The sequence below is a fragment of the Crinia signifera genome, chromosome 7 (genome assembly GCF_055691185.1).
Source record: "Crinia signifera chromosome 7, ASM5569118v1, whole genome shotgun sequence".
Lineage (NCBI taxonomy): Eukaryota > Metazoa > Chordata > Amphibia > Anura > Myobatrachidae > Crinia > Crinia signifera.
In genome coordinates this window covers 158,534,551-158,560,050 of record NC_139223.1, presented here as the reverse complement: position 1 = coordinate 158,560,050, position 25,500 = coordinate 158,534,551, and the positions used below count along the sequence as shown (strand labels likewise).

Below are 25,500 nucleotides of genomic sequence, written 5' to 3'. Positions count from 1 at the left end.
CTAGTTCTGAAACCTATCAGTGTCCTACTACAAAGGTGCAGTATGAGCTGGAAGGACACTGATAGAGCAGAGCACCAAACAGGTGCTGACATGAATTACTATGACTGTTACCTATCAATGTCCCACCACAAAGGTGCAGTATAAGCTGGGAAGGACACTGATAGAGCAGAGCACCAAACAGGTGCTGACACTAATTACTATGACTGTTACCTATCAGTGTCCCAGCACAGAGGTGCAGTATAAGCTGGAAGGACACTGATAGAGCAGAGCACCAAACAGGTGCTGACACTAATTACTATGACTGTTTCCTATCAGTGTCCCAGCACAGAGGTGCAGTATGAGCTGGGAAGGACACGGATAGAGCAGAGCACTAAACAGGTGCTGACACTAATTAGTATGACTGTTACCTATCAGCAGGGTTGCCGACTTTGAGATTCTCCTCTCCGGGAGAAGCCCGGAGAGGAGAGATTCAGCAGACACTCAGGGGGCGGGGCTTGCGAGTGACATCACTAAGCCCCGCCCCCATGCTGGTAAAGCAGCTAATTCACGGATCTCCGTGGAGGGGGCGGGGCTAAAATGACGCGATTTTGCCGTTTTAGCTCCGCCCCCTCCTCTGAGACCCGAGGATTGCGGCATTTTAATGCCGCGATCCGAGGGTCAGCGGGGGTCCCCCCTGAATCCGGGAGGGTTGCCCACCCTTCCGGGGGGCCGGGAGGGGGACCCGATTTTCGGGAGACTCCCGGAAATTCCGGGAGGGTCGGCAACCCTGCTATCAGTGTCCTAGCACAGAGGTGCAGTATGTGCTAGAAGGACACTGATAGAGCAGAGCACCAAACAGGCACTGACACTAATTAGTAAGACTGTTATCTATTAGTGTCCCACCACAAAGGTGCAGTATAAGCTGGGAAGGACACTGATAGAGCACTATATATGCCACTATATAAAGCATTGGTGAGACCTCACCTAGAGTACGGAGTACAGTTCTGGGCCCCACACTATAAAAAGGACATCATAGAATTAGAAAAAGTCCAAAGGCGAGCAACAAAGCTTATTAGGGGAATGGAGAATTTAAGCTACGGGGAGAGAAGCAATTTGGGACTATTTACATTAGAAAAGAGACGTTTAAGGGGGGACATGCTCAACATGTACAAGTATATCAAGGGCCAATATAAGGAACTGTCACACACCCTATTTTCTACTAGAAAGGAATCTAGGACGCGAGGGCATGAGTATAGATTAGAAGAAAAAAGATTTCATTCAGCTAGTAGAAATAATTTCTTTACGGTCAGAACAGTCAAACTCTGGAACTCTCTTCCCAGAGAGGTGGTAACGGCTGGCTCATTAAATACGTTCAAGGCAAAGTTGGACAAACATTTACTGGAGAAAAACATCCATGGGTACAAATAAGAAATATAATTTGTCTGTAAAATACCAGAACCTACCAAATCAGCAATGGATATCTATACCAGGTTGAACTAGATGGACGCAAGTCTTTTTTCAGCCTTACCTACTATGTAACTATGTATACCTATCAGTGTCCCAGCACAAAGATGAAGTATAAGCTGGAAGGACACTGATAGAGCAGAGCACCAAACAGGTGCTGACACTAATTACTATGACTGTTACCTATCAGTGTCCCAGCACAGAGGTGCAGTATAAGCTGGAAGGACACTGATAGAGAGCAGAGCACCAAACAGGTGCTGACACTAATTACTATGACTGTTTCCTATCAGTGTCCCAGCACAGAGGTGCAGTATGAGCTGGGAAGGACACTGATAGAGCATGTTACATGCATCTAAAAAACATATCCAAAATACGACCGTATCTCACACAAGACACTACTAAATCTCTTATCCATGCACTCATTATATCCCGCATTGATTATTGCAATAGTCTCCTAACTGGTCTTCCCAAGAACAGACTCTCACCACTGCAATCCATTTTAAATGCTGCTGCTAGGCTGATCTTCCTTGCAAGACGCTCATCGTCTGCTGATCCGCTCTGCCAGTCCCTCCATCGGTTGCCTGTATATTACCGTATTTAATATAAAACACTTCTACTTGCAAATAAAGCTATTAACCATACTGCACCAGCATATATCTCTGCACTTATCACAAAATATCTCCCATCTTGACCACTCCGCTCTGCACAAGATTTGCGTCTCTCATCTGAGCGGATCACTAGCTCCCATTCACTATTACAGGACTTTCATCGGGCTGCTCCCACCCTATGGAATGCCCTTCCATGCACAATAAGACTCCGCTAGCCTCCAAACTTTCAAGCGTTCCCTGAAAACTCACCTCTTCAGGCAAGCCTATCATATTTATATACTGCACACATAACCCTCTGAGGCACTTATCTATTATTTAGCTTCCCTTCTGGACTTGTAACTTGGTGGGACTGCTATGCTATTACTGATGCCTGTCCTTGTGTTTCCCTCCTATATACCTAATAGATTGTAAGCTTGCAGCAGGGCCCTCTAACCTCCAAGTCGGTCTGTTACCCAGTTTGTTTTTTCACTGTCTACTATTGTAAAGCGCAACGGAATCTGCTGCGCTATATAAGACGCTGTAACGGGATCTGCTGCGCTATATAAGACGCTGTAACGGAATCTACTGCGCTATATAAGACGCTGTAACGGAATGTGCTGCGCTATATAAGAAACTGCAAATAAATAAATAATAATATATAGAGCAGAGCGCCAAACAGGTGCTGACACTAATAAGTATGACTGCTATTTTGCCCGAAGTGTAACATAGAAATTATTGCAGGGTTAAATGCATCAAAACATATAATGTTATTACAGCATAATATAAATTCAAGGTTCAAGACTACAGCAGGGCAAGGGTTCAGGCTGGATAAACAGGCAGGATTCAGGAATACAATGGGACAGGATTTTAGGCTGTATAAACAGATATAGTTCAAAACCCCAGGACTTAGCTTAACAGTCTGCAGAAGCTTGGAAGCTGGAACTCAGACAAGGAGCTTGGAAGCTGGATTAATGAGACTCAGGATTCAAGCAAGGACAGGAACCAGGTACAACAGGAACTAGAATCTCAATGACAAGAACCTATAACTGACCTGACCTATAAGGGCAGGCTGGAATATATAGGAAGTTAAGCTGTGTACACGGTCATTTGTCACTGAGCGACCATATTGTCAGTGATTGGAGTGTGCAACAGTGATAAATCGCCGATTGCGCACTCCTGTTTTCAGCCCTCTAAGGGTTATTTCACACACTCCGGCTCCTGCCGGGCGGCGAAAACCCGTACGGCCAAAAGCTGTGCCGCACACAGTAGTTGTTAATGGACACTATTGTGTCCGTTCACACGGGACGGCCACGGCCCGGCCATCCGGTTGCAGCCGGAACCCACCACTAGAAGGGACGGCTGCCGGGCTGTGGCCATCCCCTCCATTCTAAACTGTTGTGTGCTGCACGGCTACTGGCCATACGGATTTTTGCTGCCCGCCAGGAGCCAGAGTGTGTGAAATAGCCATAATGGTCGCCGGTCAGAGGGGGCATGCTCCTCCGACCAGCGACTTCCCCTGCCTCTTCTCCCGGCAGTGTGTCATTTTCATCAGCGACCAGAGATATATTGCCAGTGATCATATTGTTCAGTGTGTACACAGCTTAAGTCCCAATCAGGATGGCTGGGAAAGGACAAGTCTCCTGATACCAGATTAACTGCAGCTGACACAAAGGTAATGAGCTAATTATGTTGCAGCTGAGACTGCTCACAGACCACACGCAGGTCTCAGGCTGCAGTTACCCAGACCCACCAGAGGTGGCTTGTAACACACCTGTGTGGAAGCCATTTATTTCAATATGCTTGCCAGTCTGGTGGCCCCAGACATTTAAACTAATGTGACAAACCAAAACCTCCACATTTCAAATAATACACCATCTAGACTGAACACTCACCCTGTAACATCCATCAAGCAGATGCACAACTCATTGCCATAACAGCACCGACTCCTGTACCTTTAACAGATGTTACAATGGGTATATATAAGGGCCTGACTTTGATGAGTATTTGCAACATTGGGTACAGCATTACGAACCGGCAAAGGCTGTATGTGTCGAAGACAGGTGAGGGACAGAACCACTACTCTGGGTATGGCAACATCACTGGCCGACAGGCAGCCTCACATGTGCTTCGGCCTCCCGGGAAACCTCCCTGTAAAGGGGTGTTCACACAGTACGATTTTGCTTGCTTGATCCAGATTAATGGGATAGAATCAAACGGAAAGTAAAACACTTTTGATTTGGACTATATAGTCTTGCCTGAACAGTCTATTTTTCTATTCGATTTAGATGACTAATCAGGATCGAATCGGCATCGAATGCAGCTAAAAACTGTCCAATGTCCATTTGAGATTTTGATTTGCTTACATAAGTAAAATCGAATAGAAAGAATAGACCAAATGGAACCGTGTGTATCAGGCATTAGGTCTATGGCCAACCCACCCCTGTCTACATAATTACAAACACACATACACACTTCTACAACAATGTCAGAGCCAATGCAGTAAAGCTGGCCATAAAATGACATACCTCCAGGTCAGGGGACCCCTGATGTACAGAAGACTGCTGTGACTGGCACTCAGGGACTTGTCTCCTGCAGCAGCTGAAGATGGTGTAAGCACACAGGACCTCAGCCATCGCTGCCCAGGCTTCTATCTCACATGACTCACATGACACCCCGGCTTTCAGCAAGCAGCCCCATGACTAAAGCATCCTGCCCACATTCCCTCACTGCTGTGTGGCTACAGCCTGACTGGGAACTGTGCTTCACACACTGCACTGTCCTACGCCAGGCTTCTTAGTAACACAATCAGCACTGGTCATGTGACTGATGACATCACACTTGAAACACTATTACCTCAGACAAATATAATCCTGATTTACTACCCCTTGCTAATGCCAGTACCCGCTCAGCTTATGTGTGGAAACCTGCACCACTGATTTTTTGCCGGCTGCCGGAACCATTACCGGGATGTGCATCCGCCCTAAGTCGGGGAGGTTGCAATGCCACCACCCAGGTCACGGCCTGAAATGCTCGACTTGACAGAAAGACAGATCTGGCTAAAGCTGCGTACACACATACAGCTTTTCTGTCTGATCTATCTGGTGGGAACAAAAACCTGGAAATGTATGGGAGCAACTGACAATCAAAAAATTGTTCCCAAACACTTGAAAACAGACAGTGATCAGTCACACAAATTGTTTAATCGTTCTGATCTAAAAAATGTATCAAAGCATATATTTTTTGTCTGTTTTCCTGCATTTGGGTGGAAATTTTTGATTGTCATTTGCTCCCATACATTTGTAGGTTTTTGTTCCCACCAGATAGATCAGACAGAAAATCTGTACATGTGTACACATACATGTACATGCGCTGTATACATGACCAGAGATCTGTGTGATGATCTCACTGACACAGGTCACACTGATTAACATACCTCCCAACCGTCCCGGATTCGGCGGGACATTCACGATTTATGGCCGATGTCCCGTCGTCCCAGCTTCCCGAGACGGTTGGGAGATATAAACCACGCCCCCACGCTCTCTAGGACGTCACTGTGCCTCCAGCGTATGTGCGCAAGCTGCTGGGCGGTCACAGTGACGTCCTCTTCCTATCCAGCAGCTGCCATCTCTGCGCGTCTGAGTGGAGCCTGAAGTCCTGCAGAGCCAGCGAGCGGTAAGTACGGACAGACGGGCGGGCGGGGGGGTTGGTTGATGTGTGTGTGTGGGGGGGGGGGAATTGCCAGTGCCTCCTAAGAAGCGACGAGGCTGAAGTTGGCTTCTTATTCGGCCTGCTTCTTATTCTTATTGAAGCCAACTTCAGCCTCGTTAAGAAGCGTCTGTACCTCAGGAGACACGGCCGGGTGTAGGTGTGCCTGCAGTCACGCCCTCACTCTGCAGGCACTCGCTGATGTGCTGGTGCTGGGTTGTGGGGGGTGATTGGGGAAGTAAAATAAATGTCATGTGCTGGGTGGTGGGGGTGGGGGGAGTAAATATCATGGGGTGGTTATATTTAGTATTTTTTTTTTTTTTTCTCTGTGGGTCGACAATATTACGACGAGCGGCGAAAACGGGGCATGGCCGGATTTCGCGTCACCCCGTGAGGCCACGCCCCTTTTCTCGGGGTCACGCCCCCTTTTCGGGAGCGCGCGCGGCTTCGCCGCGCGAACGTCCCGACCTCCCAACTTCAAAAGTTGGGAGGTATGCTGATATACAGATGGAGCGCTCTCCATCCAGCTGGGGGCTGCCGCCGTCCGCCGCCTTCCCCACCACCATCGACGGTCCCCACTGCCGCTCCAAAACCCCCCCAACCCTGCCCGTCTCACTGAAGCAGAGTCAGGCAGGGTCCCACCCCCCAACACAGAAGTTGGGAGGTATGCCATCTGTACTATCATTCTATAAGCTGCATACATATTGGATGACTTGCTGACTCCCCTGAACTCCCGGATGTCACAAAGCAGAAGTGTCCAGGTCTTCCTTTAAGAGCGCTGTCTCATCTGTATTACCAATTTCGGGTAACTCGAGTGCCCATAGCTCCGAGTGGTGCATGTTCTGCAATCCTGACCAGCAGCAGTGGTCTTCTCTGACTGCAGTTATTCTACGATCCATCAGTACCCAGAATGCTGGAGCCCCCTCCAAAACCAGCCCTGGGCACAGCCATAACAGTCGGAATCAGTTGATCACTGGGTCAGTCATACAGAGACTTCCAGCGGGTTATCATTCCTAGCTCCTGTTGTGCTGGATGCATCCCAGCACCTGCGTATCCTGTGTAGCTGGTACTGCTCCGCAACCTAGCACCTGCGCATCCTGTGTAGCTGGTACTGCTATGCAACCTAGCACCTGTGTTTCCTGTGTAGCTGGTACTGCTACGCAACCCAGCACCTGCGTATCCTGTGTAGCTGGTACTGCTCCGCAACCTAGCACCTGCGTAGCTGGTACTGCTACGCAACCTAGCACCTGTGTAGCTGGTACTGCTCTCCAACCTAGCACTTATGTATCCTGTGTAACTGGTACTGCTCCACAACCTAGCACCTGCGTATCCTGTGTAGCTGGTACTGCTCCGCAGCCCAGCACCTGCATATCCTGTGTAGCTGGTACTGCTCCGCAGCCCAGCACCTGCGTATCCTGTGTAGCTGGTACTGCTCCGCATCCCAGCACCTGCGTATCCTGTGTAGCTGGTACTGCTCCGCATCCCAGCACCTGCGCATCCTTGTGTAGCTGGTACTGCTATGTAACCTAGCACCTGTGTATCCTGTGTAGCTGGTACTGCTACGCAACCTAGCACCTGCGTAGCTTGTACTGCTACCCAACCTAGCCCCTGTGTATCCTGTGTAGCTGGTACTGCTCTGCAACCTAGCACCTGCGTATCCTGTGTAGCTGGTACTGCTCCGCAGCCCAGCACCTGCATATCCTGTGTAGCTGGTACTGCTCCGCAGCCCAGCACCTGCGTATCCTGTGTAGCTGGTACTGCTCCGCATCCCAGCACCTGCGTATCCTGTGTAGCTGGTACTGCTCCGCAACCTAGCACCTGCGCATCCTGTGTAGCTGGTACTGCTATGCAACCTAGCACCTGTGTATCCTGTGTAGCTGGTACTGCTACGCAACCCAGCACCTGCGTATCCTGTGTAGCTGGTACTGCTCTGCAACCTAGCACCCGCGTAGCTGGTACTGCTACGCAACCTAGCACCTGTGTAGCTGGTACTGCTCTGCAACCTAGTACCTGCGTATCTTGTGTAGCTGGTACTGCTCCGCAACCTAGCACCTGCGTATCCTGTGTAGCTGGTACTGCTCCACAACCCATCACCTGCGTATCCTGTGTAGCTGGTACTGCTCCACAGCCCAGCACCTGCGTATCCTGTGTAGCTGGTACTGCTCCGCATTCCAGCACCTGCGTATCCTGTGTTGCTGGTACTGCTCCACAACCTAGCACCTGCATATCCTGTGTAGCTGGTACTGCTCCACAACCTAGCACCTGCATATCCTGTGTAGCTGGTACTGCTCCGCAACCTAGCACCTGCGTGTCCTGTGTAGCTGGTACTGCTCCACAACATAGCACCTGCGTATCCTGTGTTGCTGGTACTGCTCTGCAACCTAGCACCTGCGTATCCTGTGTAGCTGGTACTGCTCCGCAACCTAGCACCTGCGTATCCTGTGTAGCTGGTACTGCTCCGCAGCCCAGCATCTGCGTATCCTGTGTAGCTGGTACTGCTATGCAACCTAGCACCTGCGTATCCTGTGTAGCTGGTACTGCTATGCAACCCAGCACCTGCAACTAAGTACAGCGCTAGGAGTTGGGATTGCCACACTGCTTTAAAGATAGGGTCGCAATGTGCACTAACAGTTCTCAGTTTACAAATAAAGAAAGTATTAATTGAAATAGTGGGCGAGATTTAGTGAATTTACCGTTTTTGACAAAGTGCGAATTTGTCCTAAATCGCCCTATATCGCACTTTTGCTGTGAATTCGCATATTTAATTAAAACTTCCCCCAATGTCTCTTACAGTATGTTCCAATTGTGTATATTATTTCTCTTACATAGCACTAGAAGAATTGTCAGTACTTATATGTTAAGCTATTTGCTTAGTTTTCCACGTCCGCTCGCCACGCTTCGGGCTCGGGGGCTCGCCACACTATATAAAATCAACTCCATGCCGACATGGATAGTGGGGGTATGAGCAAACTAAGTATAGTGGGCGCCCAACTAACGAATTGTCCTCAGAAAAGATATGCTCATCGCCAGGTGCGCGCTCCCGTTTTCAGCCCCTTTCTAATTGCTGGTTGCAGGAGCTTGCTCCTGCGACCAGCTAATTACCTCTGCGGCACCGCCAGCAGAGGTTCCTTTTCATCAGCGACCATCTCTGGTCGCTGATGAAAAGATGACACAGAGCAATATATTGCTCAGCAATATATCTCCCACCGTGTGTACGGGGCTTTAGTGCACAGTAGGACTTCACTGTGTTTGCCTGCTGCACCCATGCAGCCTCTCTCACAGGAATGACAGACTGCCGTCAAAAGCTACAATGTTATATATATATACACACACAAAGTATAGTTAAAGTGATACAATTGGAAAACACTTCTAGGATAATTTGGGAACAGTGTGGTCTGAAATAACCACTCTGCTGATTGCTGTGTCATCTGGTTATTGGTACCTAATTTGATTGCTTAGCAATTATCTGCAGATAATTATCCTGTTTACAAATCACAGTAAATTATGGCAGTTAATCGGATAAAAAAAGAGTAGGGTAAATCCCTTTGTTAATAATATGATCCTGGTGTATCTGGGTGTTGGAGGAGCCCTTTCCTCTGAGCCCCAGTATGAGTGTAGGTGAAAAATAGTATCTGTGACATTGACTACTGTGGACATTAAGAGTATAAGGGGCATTACTACTGTGGACATTATGTGTATAAGTGGTACTACTACTGTGGGCATTGTTTGTAAGGGGCACTACTACTGTGGGCATTCTTTTTAAGGGGCACTACTACTTTGGGCATAATTAGTATAAGGGGCACTACTACTTTGGGCATAATTAGTATAAGGGGCACTACTACTGTGGGCATTCTTTTTAAGGGGCACTACTACTTTGGGCATTATGAGTATAAGGGGCACTACTACTTTGGGCATTATGAGGCTAAGGGGCACTACTACTGTGGGCATTGTTTGTAAGGGGCACTACTACTGTGGGCATTGTTTGTAAGGGGCACTACTACTGGGGGCATTGTTTGTAAGGGGCACTACTACTGTGGACATTATGGGCCTTATTCTGGTTCACTCCTTCTGGCAAATTCTTTCTTAGATGGACAAAACCATGTACACTGCAGGTGGGGCAGATGTAACAGGTGCAGAGAGAATTATGATCTACTTTTACACACACATCAGGGTGGTGCCCACCGCCCAGGGGCACCAAGGACAGCACCAGGCTTCAGCCTGGGCACGTACATTTTGGATGGGGGGAACCCTTTATTGGGGGGTCCCCTCTTCCCCAGAACCCCTGCACAGGCTGACTGGTCAGTAGTTTAATGCTTTGGCCGTGGGACCTTATATAATAAGTGTCCCCCGGCTGTGGCATTACCTTGCTGGCTTGTTGGGCCTGGTGCTTGTTCTCAAAATACTGGGGATCACTATTCATTTTGTCCCCTGTATTTTGGAAGCCAGGATCGGCCCTGTGGCCTGGTGCTGGTTTTAAAAAATACAGGAAACCCCTACTTAAATGGTTTCCTGATTTTTTTTTTAAACCAGGACCGTCTCTTTCAGCCTGGTGCTGTTTATAGCAGTGGGTGGCGGGGACCCTACGCTGTTTTTTTTTAAATTATTTATTCCTTTTTTTTTTACACTGAAGCCAATACGAATTCGTATTTATCGGCCGTATATATGAGAATTTGTACTTTAAAATATGACAGCGAATTTTTAAGAGGCATACGCCACCGATTGCAGTCGCATGCATTCGTATTAAGAATACGAATATGAAAATTCATGTTCGTATCCTCAGTAAATTTCTCCCACTGTCTCTGTATTAGGTATGCGAGGCACCCCCGGCAAAGCTATATTTTGCCGGGGGTGCCACACACCTCAGCACTGGCCCTGCTCGTAGCTGTATAAGGATTTACTTGTGGTTTCTTTTGTGCTAGCTTTGTATTTATCATGTTCTGATATCAGCTGATTATAAAGAGCTGTCACATTCCATGACACTTGTCCTCTGAGATACTGATCAGGTTCCGTTACTGTTCTGATAGTACATAAGTCCTTATCACCAATGCATGCCGTTCTGGTTGTCAGACATTTGACGTTCCACATACACATTTTCCTCTGACAAGATGCTGCTTGGAATTGTCTGTAAGGATTCAGTATGAAATCCCGGCGGTCGGGATCCCGGCGTTCAAAATCCCGACGCCGGTATCCCGACCGCCGAAATCCCGACAAGAGGGGGACGTGGATCACCCCCCCTTGCGGGCTCGCTGCGCTCGCCACGCAGCGGGCCCGGTGCCTCGCTAAGCTCGGCACACTAATTTATTCTCCCTCCTGGGGTGTCGTGGACACCCACGGAGGGAGAAACTGTCGGGATTTCGGCGTCGGGATTCTGAACGCCGGGATCCCGACCGCTGGGATTTAAACTGCATCCCGTCTGTAAAATCTGTGGCATGGAATTACCATGTAATGCATACCTCCCGACATTTCAGATGGTAATCGCGGGCGCGCAGGGAATTTTGGGGGCATGGTCTGCCGAAAAGGGGGTGTGGTCTATACTCGCTGCGCAAGGCCACGCCCCGTTTTCCCACCAATGTGGGGTCATGCCCAGCAGCTCTGTAAGCTGATTGCAAGCCCCCATCCCCTCTGCCTGCAAGAATAGGTGCTGAGCGCATGCACACAGCGTCTATTCACGGACGACAAGGGGGACTCCCAAATGCCCCCACCCACTCCCCGCCGCGGGACACTGCCGGCCGCGGGAGGGACGCGGGCACGTCCAAAAATACCAGGACGTTCCTGTGATAAGTGGGACAGTTGGGAGGTATGTGAAATGTGTCTCACCATGCTGGTACCCTGTCCACCTCTTCCCCCCCCCTGCCACAGGACACTGTCGGCCGCGGGAGGGACACGGGAACGTCCCACAATACCAGGACGTTCCCGCGATAAGCGGGACAGTTGGGAGGTACAGTATGTGTAATGTGTCTCACCATGCTGGTACCCTTTCCACCTCTTCCTCCCCCCCCCGCCACAGGACACTGCCGGCCGCGGGAGGGAGGGACGCGGGAACATCCCACAATACCAGGACGTTCCCGCGATAAGCGGGACAGTTGGGAGGTATGTGTAATGTGTCTCACCATGCTGGTACCCTGTCCACCTCTTCCCCCCCACCCCACCGTCGGACACTGCCGGGCACGGGAGGGACGCAGGAACGTCCCAAAATACCAGGACATTCCCACGATAAGCTGGACAGTTGGGAGGTATGTGTAATGTGTCTCACCATGCTGGTACCTTGTCCACCTATTCCCCCCCCCGGGACACTGCCGCCCGCCGGAGGGACGCGGGAGCATCCCAAAATACCAGGAAGTTCCGGCGATAAGCGGGACAGTTAGGAGGTATGTGTAATGTGTCTCACCATGCTGGTACCCTGTCCACCTCTCCCCCCCCCCCCCCTAACGGGACACTGCCGCCCGCGGGAGGGCCCCGGAAACGTCCCAAAATACCGGAACGTTCCCGCGATAAGCGGGACAGTTGGGAGGTATGTGCTATCAACAATAAAACCAGAGCCTTTAAATTTTATAAAAATAACTTAAATGAGGAGGCATTTGCAAAATACAAAGAATCAAACAAAACTTGTAAAGGGGTAATCAAAACAGCTAAAATATTAAATGAAGAGTGCATAGCCACTGAAAGCAAAACCAACCCAAAGAAGTTTTTTAAATACATAAATAGTAAACGTTTAATTAAGGAAAACATAGGCCCACTAACTGATAATAGTGGAAAAAGTGTTACTGAGGACAATGGAAAAGCAAAACTGTTAAATGAGTTCTTCTCATCAGTATTTACTAAGGGAGAGCAGACTGTGGAACGAACATTTACCACAAACGGGACAAATAAGCCAGATCTCATTGTGGATTTCACGCCGAACGAAATAATACTGAGGCTAAGCAAACTCAAAACAAATAAATCACCAGGGCCAGATGGGATTCATCCGAGGGTATTAATGGAATTAAGGGATGAACTAGCTACCCCCCTACATTATATCTTTAGCAAGTCACTATTGTCAGGTATAGTACCAAAAGATTGGAGAATAGCAGAGGTAGTGCCAATATTCAAAAAAGGAAAAAGGAAGATCCCGCTAATTACAGACCCGTTAGTTTAACATCAATTGTGGGTAAACTATTTAAAGGATTTTTAAGGGATGGTATCCAGGAATATTTAGATCATCACTGTCTACTCAGTACTAACCAACATGGGTTCGTGAAAAATCGTTCATGCCAAACTAATCTACTAGGGTTCTATGAGAGGTTAGCAAAAACCTTGATAATGGAAATGCTGTAGATGTGATTTTCCTAGATTTCGCTAAAGCATTTGATACTGTCCCACACAAGAGATTGATTAATAAAATGGAGAACCTAGGATTGGGTGAAAATATCTGCAGATGGGTAGGGAATTGGCTATGTAATAGAGAACAAAGAGTGGTTGTGAATGGTGCCGTATCAGATATGATACCGGTACTAAGTGGAGTGCCCCAGGGTTCGGTTTTGGGGCCCATTTTGTTTAACATTTTTATTAACGATATTGGGATAGGGTTACTCAGCAATGTATCCATCTTTGCGGACGATACAAAACTTAGCAAAGTCATCAAATCATCAGAAGATGTCACCATGCTTCAAAATGATCTTACAATTCTAGATGAGTGGGCAAAAAAATGGAAGATGAGGTTCAATGTAGATAAATGTAAGGTTATGCACCTTGGGAGATACAACCAGTGTGCAAGTTACAACCTTAGCGGAAAGAAACTGGGTAATTCCATACTTGAAAAGGATCTAGGAGTACAAATAGACAGCAAACTGGGATGTAGTGCCCATTGTAATGTAGCTACAAAAAAGGCCAACAAAATTCTGGCATGTATTAAGAGGGGAATGGAAACTAAGGACTCAAGGGTAATTATGCCACTATATAAAGCATTGGTGAGACCTCACCTCGAGTACGGAGTGCAGTTCTGGGCCCCACACTATAAAAAGGACATCATAGAATTAGAAAAAGTCCAAAGTCGAGCAACAAAGCTTATAAGGGGAATGGAGAATTTAAGCTACGGGGAGAGATTAAGCAATTTGGGACTATTTACATTAGAAAAGAGACGTTTAAGGGGGGACATGCTCAACATGTACAAGTATATCAAGGGCCAATATAAGAAACTGTCACACACCCTCTTTTCTACTAGAAAGGAATCTAGGACACGAGGGCATGAGTATAGATTAGAAGAAAAAAGATTTCATTCAGCTAGTAGAAAGAATTTCTTTACGGTCAGAACAGTCAAACTCTGGAACTCTCTTCCCAGAGATGTGGTAACGGCTGGCTTATTAAATGCGTTCAAGGCAATGTTGGACAAACATTTACTGGAGAAATATCAGATTGTTACCTGATAATATGTTTTCCTCTACTCCACCATGGCAGCCAACACCTGTGGGTTATCTCCCTTCTGGGTAGTACTTGGAAAGGAAAAAAAGACATCCGGCCCCTATATAAGGCTCCTCCTCCTGGGCCTCCTTGTCTTCATTTCTCCAGCTTAAATATAAACTCATAGTTATTGCATAACAACAAATTAACAACACAGGGTCGGGAAAATATGCTGCCATGGTGGAGTAGAGGAAAACATATTATCAGGTAACAATCTGATATTTCCTCTACCTCCCCCATGGCAGCCAACACCTGTGGGAGGTACCCGAGCAGTACTATAAGGGTGGGTTCCCTCTGATAAACGTAAGATAATACACACACATACTATATATTGTGCATAAAAAGTGTTTTTTTTTTTTTTTACAAACCCTTGTTCGTCTAAATTGCTGCGCTTAGCACTTTCCGTCCGAATTTGGCGTCTGCCGAGGACATAACATCTATTCTGTAGTGTCTCGTAAAGGTGTGAGCCGAAGCCCAACCTGCTGCTTTGCACAAATCTGTAATGGACGCTTCTCCTTTCTCTGCCCAAGATGTGGCTAGTGCTCTCGTAGAGTGCGCTTTTAACCCTGATGGTAAGACTTGGTTATTCATCTTGTATGCCTCTTGAATACAGCACCTGATCCATCTGGCCAGTGTCAATTTTGAGACTCCTGATCCTTTTCTACATCCTTCTGATAAAACAAATAAATTCTTTGTTTTCCTGAAGTCCTTTGTTCTTTCTATATACACTCTAAGTGCCCTCACTACGTCCAATGTGTTCAATTTCCTCTCCTTCTCATTACTCGGATTTTCACAGAGGGATGGAAGTACTATTTCCTGGTTTACGTGAAAATTTGAAACTACCTTTGGTAGAAACTGTGGGTTTGTCACCTTACAACACCACCTTACTTTCGAAAAAGTTTAAAAATGGCTCTTCCGCCCATAGGGCCTGTAATTCGGACACCTTCCTGGCCGACGTTATGGCCACCAGGAATGCCACCTTCCAGTTCAGGTACTTTAGAGGAACCTCCGTTAGGGGTTCAAAAGGTTTGTCCATTAATGTTTTAAGGACCATGTTCAAGTCCCATGGTGCTAGAGGGTTTTTGAAAGTTGGTCTTATCTTTCTGGTTGCCTGTATAAATCTTTTAACATACTTGTTTTCTGCTATATTCTTATCGAGCATAGCTGCCAGTGCCGAAATCTGTACCTTTATTGTACTTAGAGACAGTTTCTTTTCTAGTCCCCCTTGTAAGAATCCCAGAATCCCTGCTATTTCCCCAGGAGACTGCTGATTTTCCGCACACCAAGAACTGTACTTCTTCCATACCTTATAATAAGATTTTGAGGTGGACTCTTTCCTCGCTTTCAGCAGTGTGTTAATCACGGTCCCTGAGAAACCTCTCCTTTTTAAGTTTCTGACCTTAACAGCCACGCCGTCAAGCTCCACGACTCTGGTTGCGGGGACTGAACTTTCCCTTGTATCAACAAGCCTGGCCTTTGTGGTAGTTTCCAGGGCTTGTCTATTGCCATCTGAAGCAACTTCGGAAACCAAGGTCTCCTTGGCCAATATGGTAATATTGCTATCACCGTTGTCTCTTCTTTTTGTATCTTCCTTAGCAACCTTGGTATCATAGGAAGGGGAGGAAAGACATACGCCAATCCCTTTGGCCATTTGCAAGTCAGAGCATCTATTTGTGACGCTTGATGTTCTTTGAACCTTGAGAAGTACTTCATGACCTTCCTGTTTTCTCTTGTGGCCATGAGATCCACTTCCGGAAGCCCCCATTTCCCTACTAGGGTTTCGAAGACCTCTTTGTTCAGACTCCATTCTCCTGGAACACATGTAGTTCTGCTGAGCCCGTCTGCCAGGGTGTTGTCCTTCCCTGCCAGAAATACTGCTGACATACTCTGCACGTTGTTTTCGGCCCAGATTAACAATTTCTCTATTTCCTTCATCATATGTTGACTCCTCGTGCCTCCTTGCTTGTTTATGTAGGAGACTACTGTGCTGTTGTCTGAACGTATCACCACGTCCTTGTCTTTTAGGTTGTGGTCGAACTCCTTGCAAGCCAGATATACTGCTCGCATCTCCCTCAAGTTCGAGTGTGCTGTCTGAAATTTGGATGGCCATAAACCTTGCGTCATATGCTGGTCGCATGTCGCTCCCCAACCTGTCTGGCTGGCATCTGTATTTACCACCACTTGTTGTGCCATGGCGAAAGATTTTCCGCTGTCCAATCGGCTTACGTCCGACCACCATCTCAGGTCCTCTTTTGCTCTGCTTCCCAGCACAATTCTTTGTGTCAGGTTCTTGCTGTTTCCATCCCATTGAGATAGAAAACATCTCTGCATTTTTCTCATATGGAACCTGGACCAAGGAACAGTCTCTAGTGCTGCCGACATCAGACCCAGTGCTTTCATACACATTTCTGATGAGACTATCGATTTCTTCATCATCGATTTTAAGAAGCTTATTATCTTCTTTTGCCTCTCCTTGGTTAATTTTACATTCATTAACCTTGTGTCTATTGTCACTCCCAAATAATCTCTTTGGTTTGACGGCACCAATTTGCTTTTTTGCAAGTTTATCAACCAACCGTAGTCTCTTAGGCACTCCAACACCCTCTGTGTGTGGTCGACTGCCTGTTCCCTTGACCTTGCTACGATCAATATGTTGTCCAGATAGGGCCATAACATTATGCCTTGCCTTCTTAGCACTGCTATCACAATTACCAAGACTTTTGTGAACGTTCTTGGGGAGGTTGCCAGTCCAAACGGGAGTGCCGTAAACTGGTAGCTTATCCCGCCGACTGAGAAGCGTAGAAACTTTTGATGCCCTATGTAAATTGGTACATGGAGGTAGGCATCTTTTAAGTCGATGGCTGTCATGAACATATCTTGACTTAGATCTGGTAGGATTGTCTTCACCGCTTCCATTTTGAATGCCCTTACATGAATGAACCGGTTTAATCTTCTTAGATCTAGTATTGTTCTGAATCCTCCCGTTGCTTTTCGGACTACAAAGAAACGGGAGTACCAGCCTTCTCCTACTTGTGATTTTTGTACTTTCACTACCACTTTCTGCTGTATCATGACTTGGAGGCTGGATAGTAGAGCTTCCCTTTCTGCTTTTTCTTTGGGCACCGGTGATTCTGTAAAGAACCTCCCTGGTTTGTTTTTGAACTCTATTTTGTAACCTTCTGTTACCACTTCTCGAACCCATTTGTCCGATGTAGAGTTCTCCCAAATTTTTGCAAAATGGAGTAGCCTGGCCCCCACAGTCTGTGGACTGGCGTCATTGGGTATTCTGTTTGGAGAAAAATCTGTTTTCTCTTCCCCTTTGGCCACGAAAATTGGATCTTGATGACCAATTTCCTCTTCTGTAGCCTCTACCCGGGCGATAGGCTCTAGCTTCTTTATAGTCTTGAGGCTGATATTTGAACTGCTTATTCGTAGCACCCTTTCTTGTCGCTCTGTCCTGCGGTAGCCATACCGATTTTCCTCCAGAGATTTTCGTTATTATCTCATCCAACTGAGCTCCGAACAAGTAATCACCATGAAAAGGTAGCGTTAGCAACTTGTTTTTGGACTGTACATCCGCAGCCCAGGGTTTGAGCCAAAGTGCTCGTCTCACCACTGCAGCTGTGGCATTCGCCCTTGCCGCCAACCTCAGAGAGTCCATCGAAGCTTCACAAAGAAATTCTATCGCTAGTTGTATGTTTTGTACACCCTTTAGTATTTCAGATCTTTTGATTCCATCCAGTAAGTCGACTTCTAACTGCTGACCCCATCCTCTAAGGACTCTTGAAGTTATAGCCATAGATGCCGCTGGCTTTAAGGCTGCTCCCGTGGTTAAGTGCTGTTTCCTTAAACCTAACTCTATTCTCCGCTCCATCGGATCTTTACAAATATTTGCATCTTCCAAGGGAAGTGTTGTTTTCTTAGAGATTCTTGCTATTGCTGCATCTACTTTGGGTAGTTCTACCCAAGTTGCAACTTGGTCACTCTGGAATGGGTACATTTTATTAATTTTTAAAGGCACTGAGACCTTTTTGTCTGGGAATTTCCATTCTTCTGCGACTGCATCTTTAAGAGTTTGCGATAATGGAAAACATTTCCCTTTTTTCTTTTTATCCTTAAATAAGAGATCTTGAGGCAGCATGCTCTCCTGTTTATCCTCTATCTCCAGAGATTTATGTATCAATAGTATCAGATTTTCCACCATGTCTGGGTTAAAATCTGAGTCTGATTTATCAGCCATCACCTCTTCTTCATCTGCCAGAGCCCCAGCCTCAAATTCCTCTGCTGAGCCTGCAGAACCTTCACTTGACACTGCCCTGCTTCTTTTGCTTGTGGCTCTAACCAGGTCTTCTTTGGTTACAAATGTGTCAGTCAGCGCCACTCTGAGCATGTCGACTAAACCCGTCATCTGGGTTAGGGGTATCTGAGGTGATTTGCATTGCTCACACACACTGCCAATATTATTGTCAGGTAAATCCTTTGTGCACATCAGACATTTAGCCACGTGCATTTTTTTGTGTTTTGCTTTAAGGTCCCCTTTATCCTTGCAGGAATCAGACCTGTAGCAAAGAGACACATACCGAGTGTTTAGCTCAAAGCCACACTCCCCCTTAATGATACAGGTTTACACCCGGCTTACAGTTGGCTTACCCCGATTTCTTAACGACTGGCCGTTTCTCTTCCTCCATAATAACTTTCAGTTACCTGCTAACAACACATATAAGTTAGCCCCACATGAATACTGCCACTGCGTGTATCCTGCACATGGACGCCAGCCGTACTCACTGTTTGGCTGGCTGTACTGGGTATAGGTCCTTACGGCAACAGCATGCTTGCAGCAGCACACAGAGACTCCGGCGTCTTCCGTGTGCCGCCGCGTCATACTTATGCGCCGCACCCCCTATGACGTCCGTCCGGTCTCACGCACTGATTAACCCGGACCAGGCGCGCACCACTGTAAGCCCTCGTGCCGCCTGAGGACGCCGCCGCTTGAGCCAACTCCACTAGGAAGCGGCATGCAGCTCCCGAGGTTTGTCATACCTCTGAAGGCCGGCACCACCTTCACTCAATCCCCGGTGCGCTCTAGGCGTCGGAGATAGCAGTTTCGTCGCTGGGGTAAGCCATCACCTTTCCTGCAGGATTTTTCCACCTGCTGCTCCATGCACTACCCTGCTGGAAAGGAAAAAAGACAAGGAGGCCCAGGAGGAGGAGCCTTATATAGGGGCCGGATGTCTTTTTTTCCTTTCCAAGTACTACCCAGAAGGGAGATAACCCACAGGTGTTGGCTGCCATGGGGGAGGTAGAGGAAAAGCATCCATGGGTACAAATATAATTTGTCTGTAAAATACCAGAACCTACCAAATCAGCAATGGATATCTATACCAGATTGAACTAGATGGACGCAAGTCTTTTTTTAGCCTTACCTATTATGTAACTACAGTATGTAACTATGTAATGTGTCTCACCATGCTGGTACCCTGTCCACCTCTTCCTCCCCACTTTTTTTTCTTACATTTTTACAATATGTCTAATAAGAACTGTCCAGCAATGGCAGCAGAATGAGGCCCTTACCTCCTCGTAGTCCGGATGCTTTTGCTTCAAACCTATTGATCAGAATATAAAACATTTCATTAGAATTTCCTCAACATTAAACATAGGGCCTTATTCAGGTTCATTCGCTTGGACACACATTTGCACACAGCTGAGCGAACGGCACCCACTCGCACAAGGCCAGCGAAGGCATGCCCCTAAGCCCCTGAAACCCATTCATTCACATCTAAACACACAGGGGAGTGTACGCTAAAGTGCTCGCACGTAACTCAGCCACTTCGCTCGGACATCCAGTGGCCGGCTGAGCGAATACGATCTGCGGGTGTTTCACACGTCACAGCACGAATGTCATTTACAACCAATTACCCTTATTTCATGGTGTTTATTGGATTATTGATGGATGGCGACAGTGAGTGACATAATTTTAAAATGTCCTGGACCCCCAAAAACATGTAACTTACATGTAAATGTACTGCCAGTCACATGTTGACAAACACAACACTGGTATCTAAATACATGAGAAGGTAGATGTGTGTAATGTGATGACATCATGGTTATGTTTGCATGTATGAGAGTTGACACATGTCGACTTGTTGTAATTGTGTCTACTATTGGGGAAACATGACAGGCACATTTGTTTGTTAAGGTTGGAGATTTTATAGTGGCAGATAACAGCAGCAAACAATACTGGTGCAATTGTGGGTAAAAACAATGAAAGCTATAAGAGATATGAATGCAGAGAAGTGTAAAGGCCCCCATACACTTGTTCAGCTTGTCTGAGGGACAAGTTGGACCTGAAAGACCCTGAACTCCCCCCGCCGCTTCCCTGGAGGGCTACATGAGATGTCACCTGATTGACCCTGAACTCCCCCCCCCCGCCACTTCCCTGGAGGGCTACATGAGATGTCACCTGATTGACCATGAACTCCCCCAGTCGATTCCCTGGAGGGCTACATGAGATGTCACCTAATTGACCCTGAACTCCCCCCGCCGCTTCTCTGGAGGGCTACATGAGATGTCACCTTATTGACCATGAACTCCCCCCGCCGCTTTCCTGGAGGGCTACCTGAGATGTCACCTGATTGACCCTGAACTCCCCCCGCCGCTTCCCTGGAGGGCTACCTGAGATGTCACCTGATTGACCCTGAACTCCCCCCGCCGCTTCCCTGGAGGGCTACATGAGATGTCATCTGATTGAACCTTAAACTCCCCCCGCCGCTTCCCTGGAGGGCTACATGAGATGTCACCTGATTGACCCTGAACCCCCCCCACCGCTCCCTGGAGTGCTACATGAGATGTCACCTGATTGACCCTGAACCCCGCTTCCCTGGAGGGCTACATGAGAGGTCACCTGATTGACCCTGAACTCCCCCCGCAGCTTCCCTGGAGGGCTACATGAGAGGTCACCTGATAGACCCTGAACTCCCCCCGCCGCTTCCCTGGAGGGCTACATGAGAGGTCACCTGATTGACCCTGAACTCCCCCCGTCGCTTCCCTGGAGGGCTACATGAGAGGTCACCTGATTGACCCTGAACTCCCCCCGCTGCTTCCCTGGAGGGCTACATGAGATGTCATCTGATTGAACCTTAAACTCCCCCCGCCGCTTCCCTGGAGGGCTACATGAGATGTCACCTGATTGACCCTGAACCCCCCCCACCGCTCCCTGGAGTGCTACATGAGATGTCACCTGATTGACCCTGAACCCCGCTTCCCTGGAGGGCTACATGAGAGGTCACCTGATAGACCCTGAACTCCCCCCGCCGCTTCCCTGGAGGGCTACATGAGAGGTCACCTGATTGACCCTGAACTCCCCCCGTCGCTTCCCTGGAGGGCTACATGAGAGGTCACCTGATTGACCCTGAACTCCCCCCGCTGCTTCCCTGGAGGGCTACATGAGATGTCACCTGATTGACCATGAACTCCCCCAGTCGCTTCCCTGGAGGGCTACATGAGATGTCACCTTATTGACCGTGAACTCCCCCCGCCGCTTCCCAGGAGGGCTACCTGAGATGTCACCTAATTGACCCTGAACTCCCCCCTCCGCTTCCCTGGAGGGCTACATGGGATGTCACCTGATTGACCCTGAACTCCCCCCACCGCTTCCCTGGAGGGCTACATGAGAGGTCACCTGATTGACCCTGAACTCCCCCCACCGCTTCCCTGGAGGGCTACAAGAGAGGTCACCTGATTGACCCTGAACTCCCCCCGCCGCTTCCCTGGAGGGCTACATGAGCTGTTACCTGATTGACCCTGAACTCCCCCTGCCGCTTCCCTGGAGGGCTATATGAGATGTCACCTGATTGACCCTGAACTCCCCCGCCGCTTCCCTGGAGGGCTACATGAGATGTCACCTGATTGACCCTGAACTTCCCCCGCCGCTTCCCTGGAGGGCTACATGAGATGTCACCTGATTGACCCTGAACCCCCCCCCCTCCCGCTTCCCTGGAGGGCTACATCAGATGTCACCTGATTAACCCTGAACTCCCCCCGCTGCTTCCCTTGAGGGCTACATGAGAGGTCATCTGATTGACCCTGAACTCCCCCCGCCGCTTCCCTGGAGGGCTACATGAGAGGTCATCTGATTGACCCTGAACTCCCCCCGCCGCTTCCCTGGAGCGCTACATGAGATGTCACCTGATTGACCCTGAAACCCCCCCCCCCTCCCGCTTCCCTGGAGGGCTACATGAGATGTCACCTGATTGACCCTGAACTCCCCCCGCCGCTTCCCTTGAGGGCTGCATGAGATGTCACGTGATTGACCCAGAACTCCCCCCGCCGCTTCCCTTGAGGGCTACATGAGATGTCACGTGATTGACCCTGAACTCCCCCCGCCGCTTCCCTTGAGGGCTACATGAGAGGTCATCTGATTGACCCTGAACTCCCCCCGCCGCTTCCCTGGAGGGCTACATGAGAGGTCATCTGATTGACCCTGAACTCCCCACGCCGCTTCCCTGGAGCGCTACATGAGATGTCACCTGATTGACCCTGAAACCCCCCCCCCTCCCGCTTCCCTGGAGGGCTACATGAGAGGTCACCTGATTGACCCTGAACTCCCCCCGCCGCTTCTCTGGAGGGCTACATGAGATGTCACGTGATTGACCCTGAACTCCCCCCGCCGCTTCCCTTGAGGGCTACATGAGAGGTCACCTGATTGACCCTGAACTCCCCCCCGCCGCTTCCCTGGAGGGCTACATGAGATGTCACCTGATTGACCGTGAACTCCCCCCGCCGCTTCCCTGGAGAGCTACATGAGATGTCACCTGATTGACCCTGAACTCCCCCCGCCGCTTCCCTGGAGGGCTACATGAGATGTCACCTGATTGACCCTGAACTCCCCCCGCCGCTTCCCCTGGAGGGCTACATGAGATGTCACCTGATTGACCGTGAACTCCCCCTGCTGCTTCCCTTGAGGGCTACATGAGATGTCACCTGATTGACCCTGAACTCCCCCCGCCGCTTCCCTGGAGGGCTACATGAGATGTCACCTGATTGACCCTGAACTCCCCCCGCCGCTTCCCCTGGAGGGCTACATGAGATGTCACCTGATTGACCGTGAACTCCCCCCGCCGCTTCCCTGGAGAGCTACATGAGATGTCACCTGATTGACCCTGAACTCCCCCCGCCGCTTCCCTGGAGGGCTACATGAGATGTCACCTGATTGACCCTGAACTCCCCCCGCCGCTTCCCCTGGAGGGCTACATGAGATGTCACCTGATTGACCGTGAACTCCCCCTGCTGCTTCCCTTGAGGGCTACATGAGATGTCACCTGATTGACCCTGAACTCCCCCCGCCGCTTCCCTGGAGGGCTACATGAGATGTCACCTGATTGACCCTGAACTCCCCCCGCCGCTTCCCCTGGAGGGCTACATGAGATGTCACCTGATTGACCCTGAACTCCCCCCGCCGCTTCCCCTGGAGGGCTACATGAGATGTCACCTGATTGACCCTGAACTCCCCCCGCCGCTTCCCTGGAGGGCTACATGAGATGTCACCTGATTGACCGTGAACTCCCCCCGCCGCATCCCTGGAGGGCTACATGAGATGTCACCTTATGCGCCATTTTTTACATGCAATTTGGTCCAATAAATTGAATAGATTGATCTGGCCAAATTGCATGTGTACAGATGGGAGGTCCTAGGGGAGGAGTGCTACGAGGGGGTGGCCAAAACTGCGAAATAAAAAGTCAGGACTGTTGTCCTTCGTTGTGATGTGAACAAATGTTGGAATTAATTATAATAAATACTATGTAGTTGCCCTCATCAGGATATGGTCATTGGGTCACCAGCAAGTAGGTCGACAAGCATTAGGTTGACATGACTTGAAGTTGACATGCAGGAAGGTCAACATGACATGCAGGAAGGTTATTAGGTCGACAGGGGTTAGTTCGACAGGGACATTAGGTCGACATGGTGATGATGTCAACATGATTTTTGAGCCCACATGTGCCAACAGGCAGTATTTCATGCCCTACTATCCACTAGGGCGTGGAGGGAGAATAAACTTGTGTGCCCAAAGCATGGCGAGCGATGCATGGGGACGCGGTGCTACAATTTAGTGTTTATGTTGACTCGGGTAAAAAACCATTAGAAAAAAAAACATGTCGACCTTTTTTAATGTCGACCTTACCCATGTCGACCTAATGACCCTGTTGACCTAACCCATGTCGACCTTTAGTCAGGTTGACCTTTCTGCATGTTGACCTTAAGTCATGTCGACCTACTTGCTGGTGACCTAATGATCCATACCCCCGTCATCAGCCTGTACATTTTTGGTTTTAGCTAAAAATCTTTAGTTATGGATGAAATAAATTGTTTATTTTATGGTGTTAAACTTCTTGTTACATCATTTCAAAAATAAATAAATAAAACCGCTCCGCACACAATGTGTGCATGATTGACCAGATGAGATAGATCCTATGTGCAGGAGGATCAATCTCTTGGGTCAGATCTGATGCGCACGCGAGTTTGCGTCAGCCCCTTGTCATGTCACTCAACATCAGATTTTGTCAGATTAATTAGCCCAATCTGTCTGAATTGGGTCAAATCTGACAGAATCTCACAAGTGTATGGGGGTCTTAAATGTTTAAACTGCAAAAGTGCACTTCCCGTGTGGCTGCCATGTAGTTAGTTAATTGGTTAATGAGAGAAACTTGTATGCTGCATGGGTGTGTATTGTGTGCAGGTGCATGTATGCTGCATGGGTGTGTATTGTGTGCAGGTGCATGTATGCTGCATGGGTGTGTGTATTGTGTGCAGGTGCATGTATGCTGCATGTGTGTGTGTGTGTGTGTGTGTGTGTGTGTGTATTGTGTGCAGGTGCATGGGTGTGTGTGTGTGTGTGTGTGTGTGTGTGTGTGTGTGTAGGTGCATGGGTGTGTGTGTGTGTGTGTGTTGTGTGCAGGTGCATGTATGCTGCATGGGTGTGTATTGTGTGCAGGTGTGTATTGTGTGCAGGTGCATGTATGCTGCATGGGTGTATGTATTGTGTGCAGGTGTATGGGTGTGTATTGTGTGGAGGTGCATGTATTGTAGCAATTGTGATTGTTGATTGCCCGTGCGAATGTGGGACTGAAAAGCGGCTGGCCTGCGTAGCGTGAGAATTCCTTTTACCAAATGAATGATTTTGAGCTCAATCTGTCCGAGCGAAGCCACCGCCCAGCACTTGCAGTTATCACCCCGGTATATGCCCTTTCTCCGCTGTAGAGGAATAGTGGTTTCTTCAGTAGCACACTGCCTTCTGAAGAAACTGCTATTCCTCTACAGGGGAGAAACGTGTCAA

At 48.5% G+C, this 25,500-nt stretch overlaps 1 protein-coding gene across 5 annotated transcripts in view; it reads right to left on the bottom strand.

The window, feature by feature from the left end:
* Positions 1-25,500, bottom strand: part of CDK15 (cyclin dependent kinase 15) — a 185,744-nt gene that overhangs the window by 129,823 nt on the left and 30,421 nt on the right. Inside the window, exon 1 of one of the 5 annotated variants that reach the window (XR_014450834.1) lies at positions 4,556-4,746. The exons of 1 other annotated variant lie outside the window; for it this stretch is intronic. Coding sequence is in view for 2 of the 4 variants with exons in the window: in XM_083154089.1 (XP_083010215.1) it covers positions 4,556-4,663 (108 nt within the window). In the remaining 2 variants the exon portion in view is untranslated. Of the gene's footprint in view, positions 1-4,555; positions 4,747-19,742; positions 19,775-25,500 lie in introns of those variants that run through there. 3 more of the 5 variants (XR_014450833.1, XM_083154090.1, XM_083154089.1) reach the window with 3 other exon arrangements.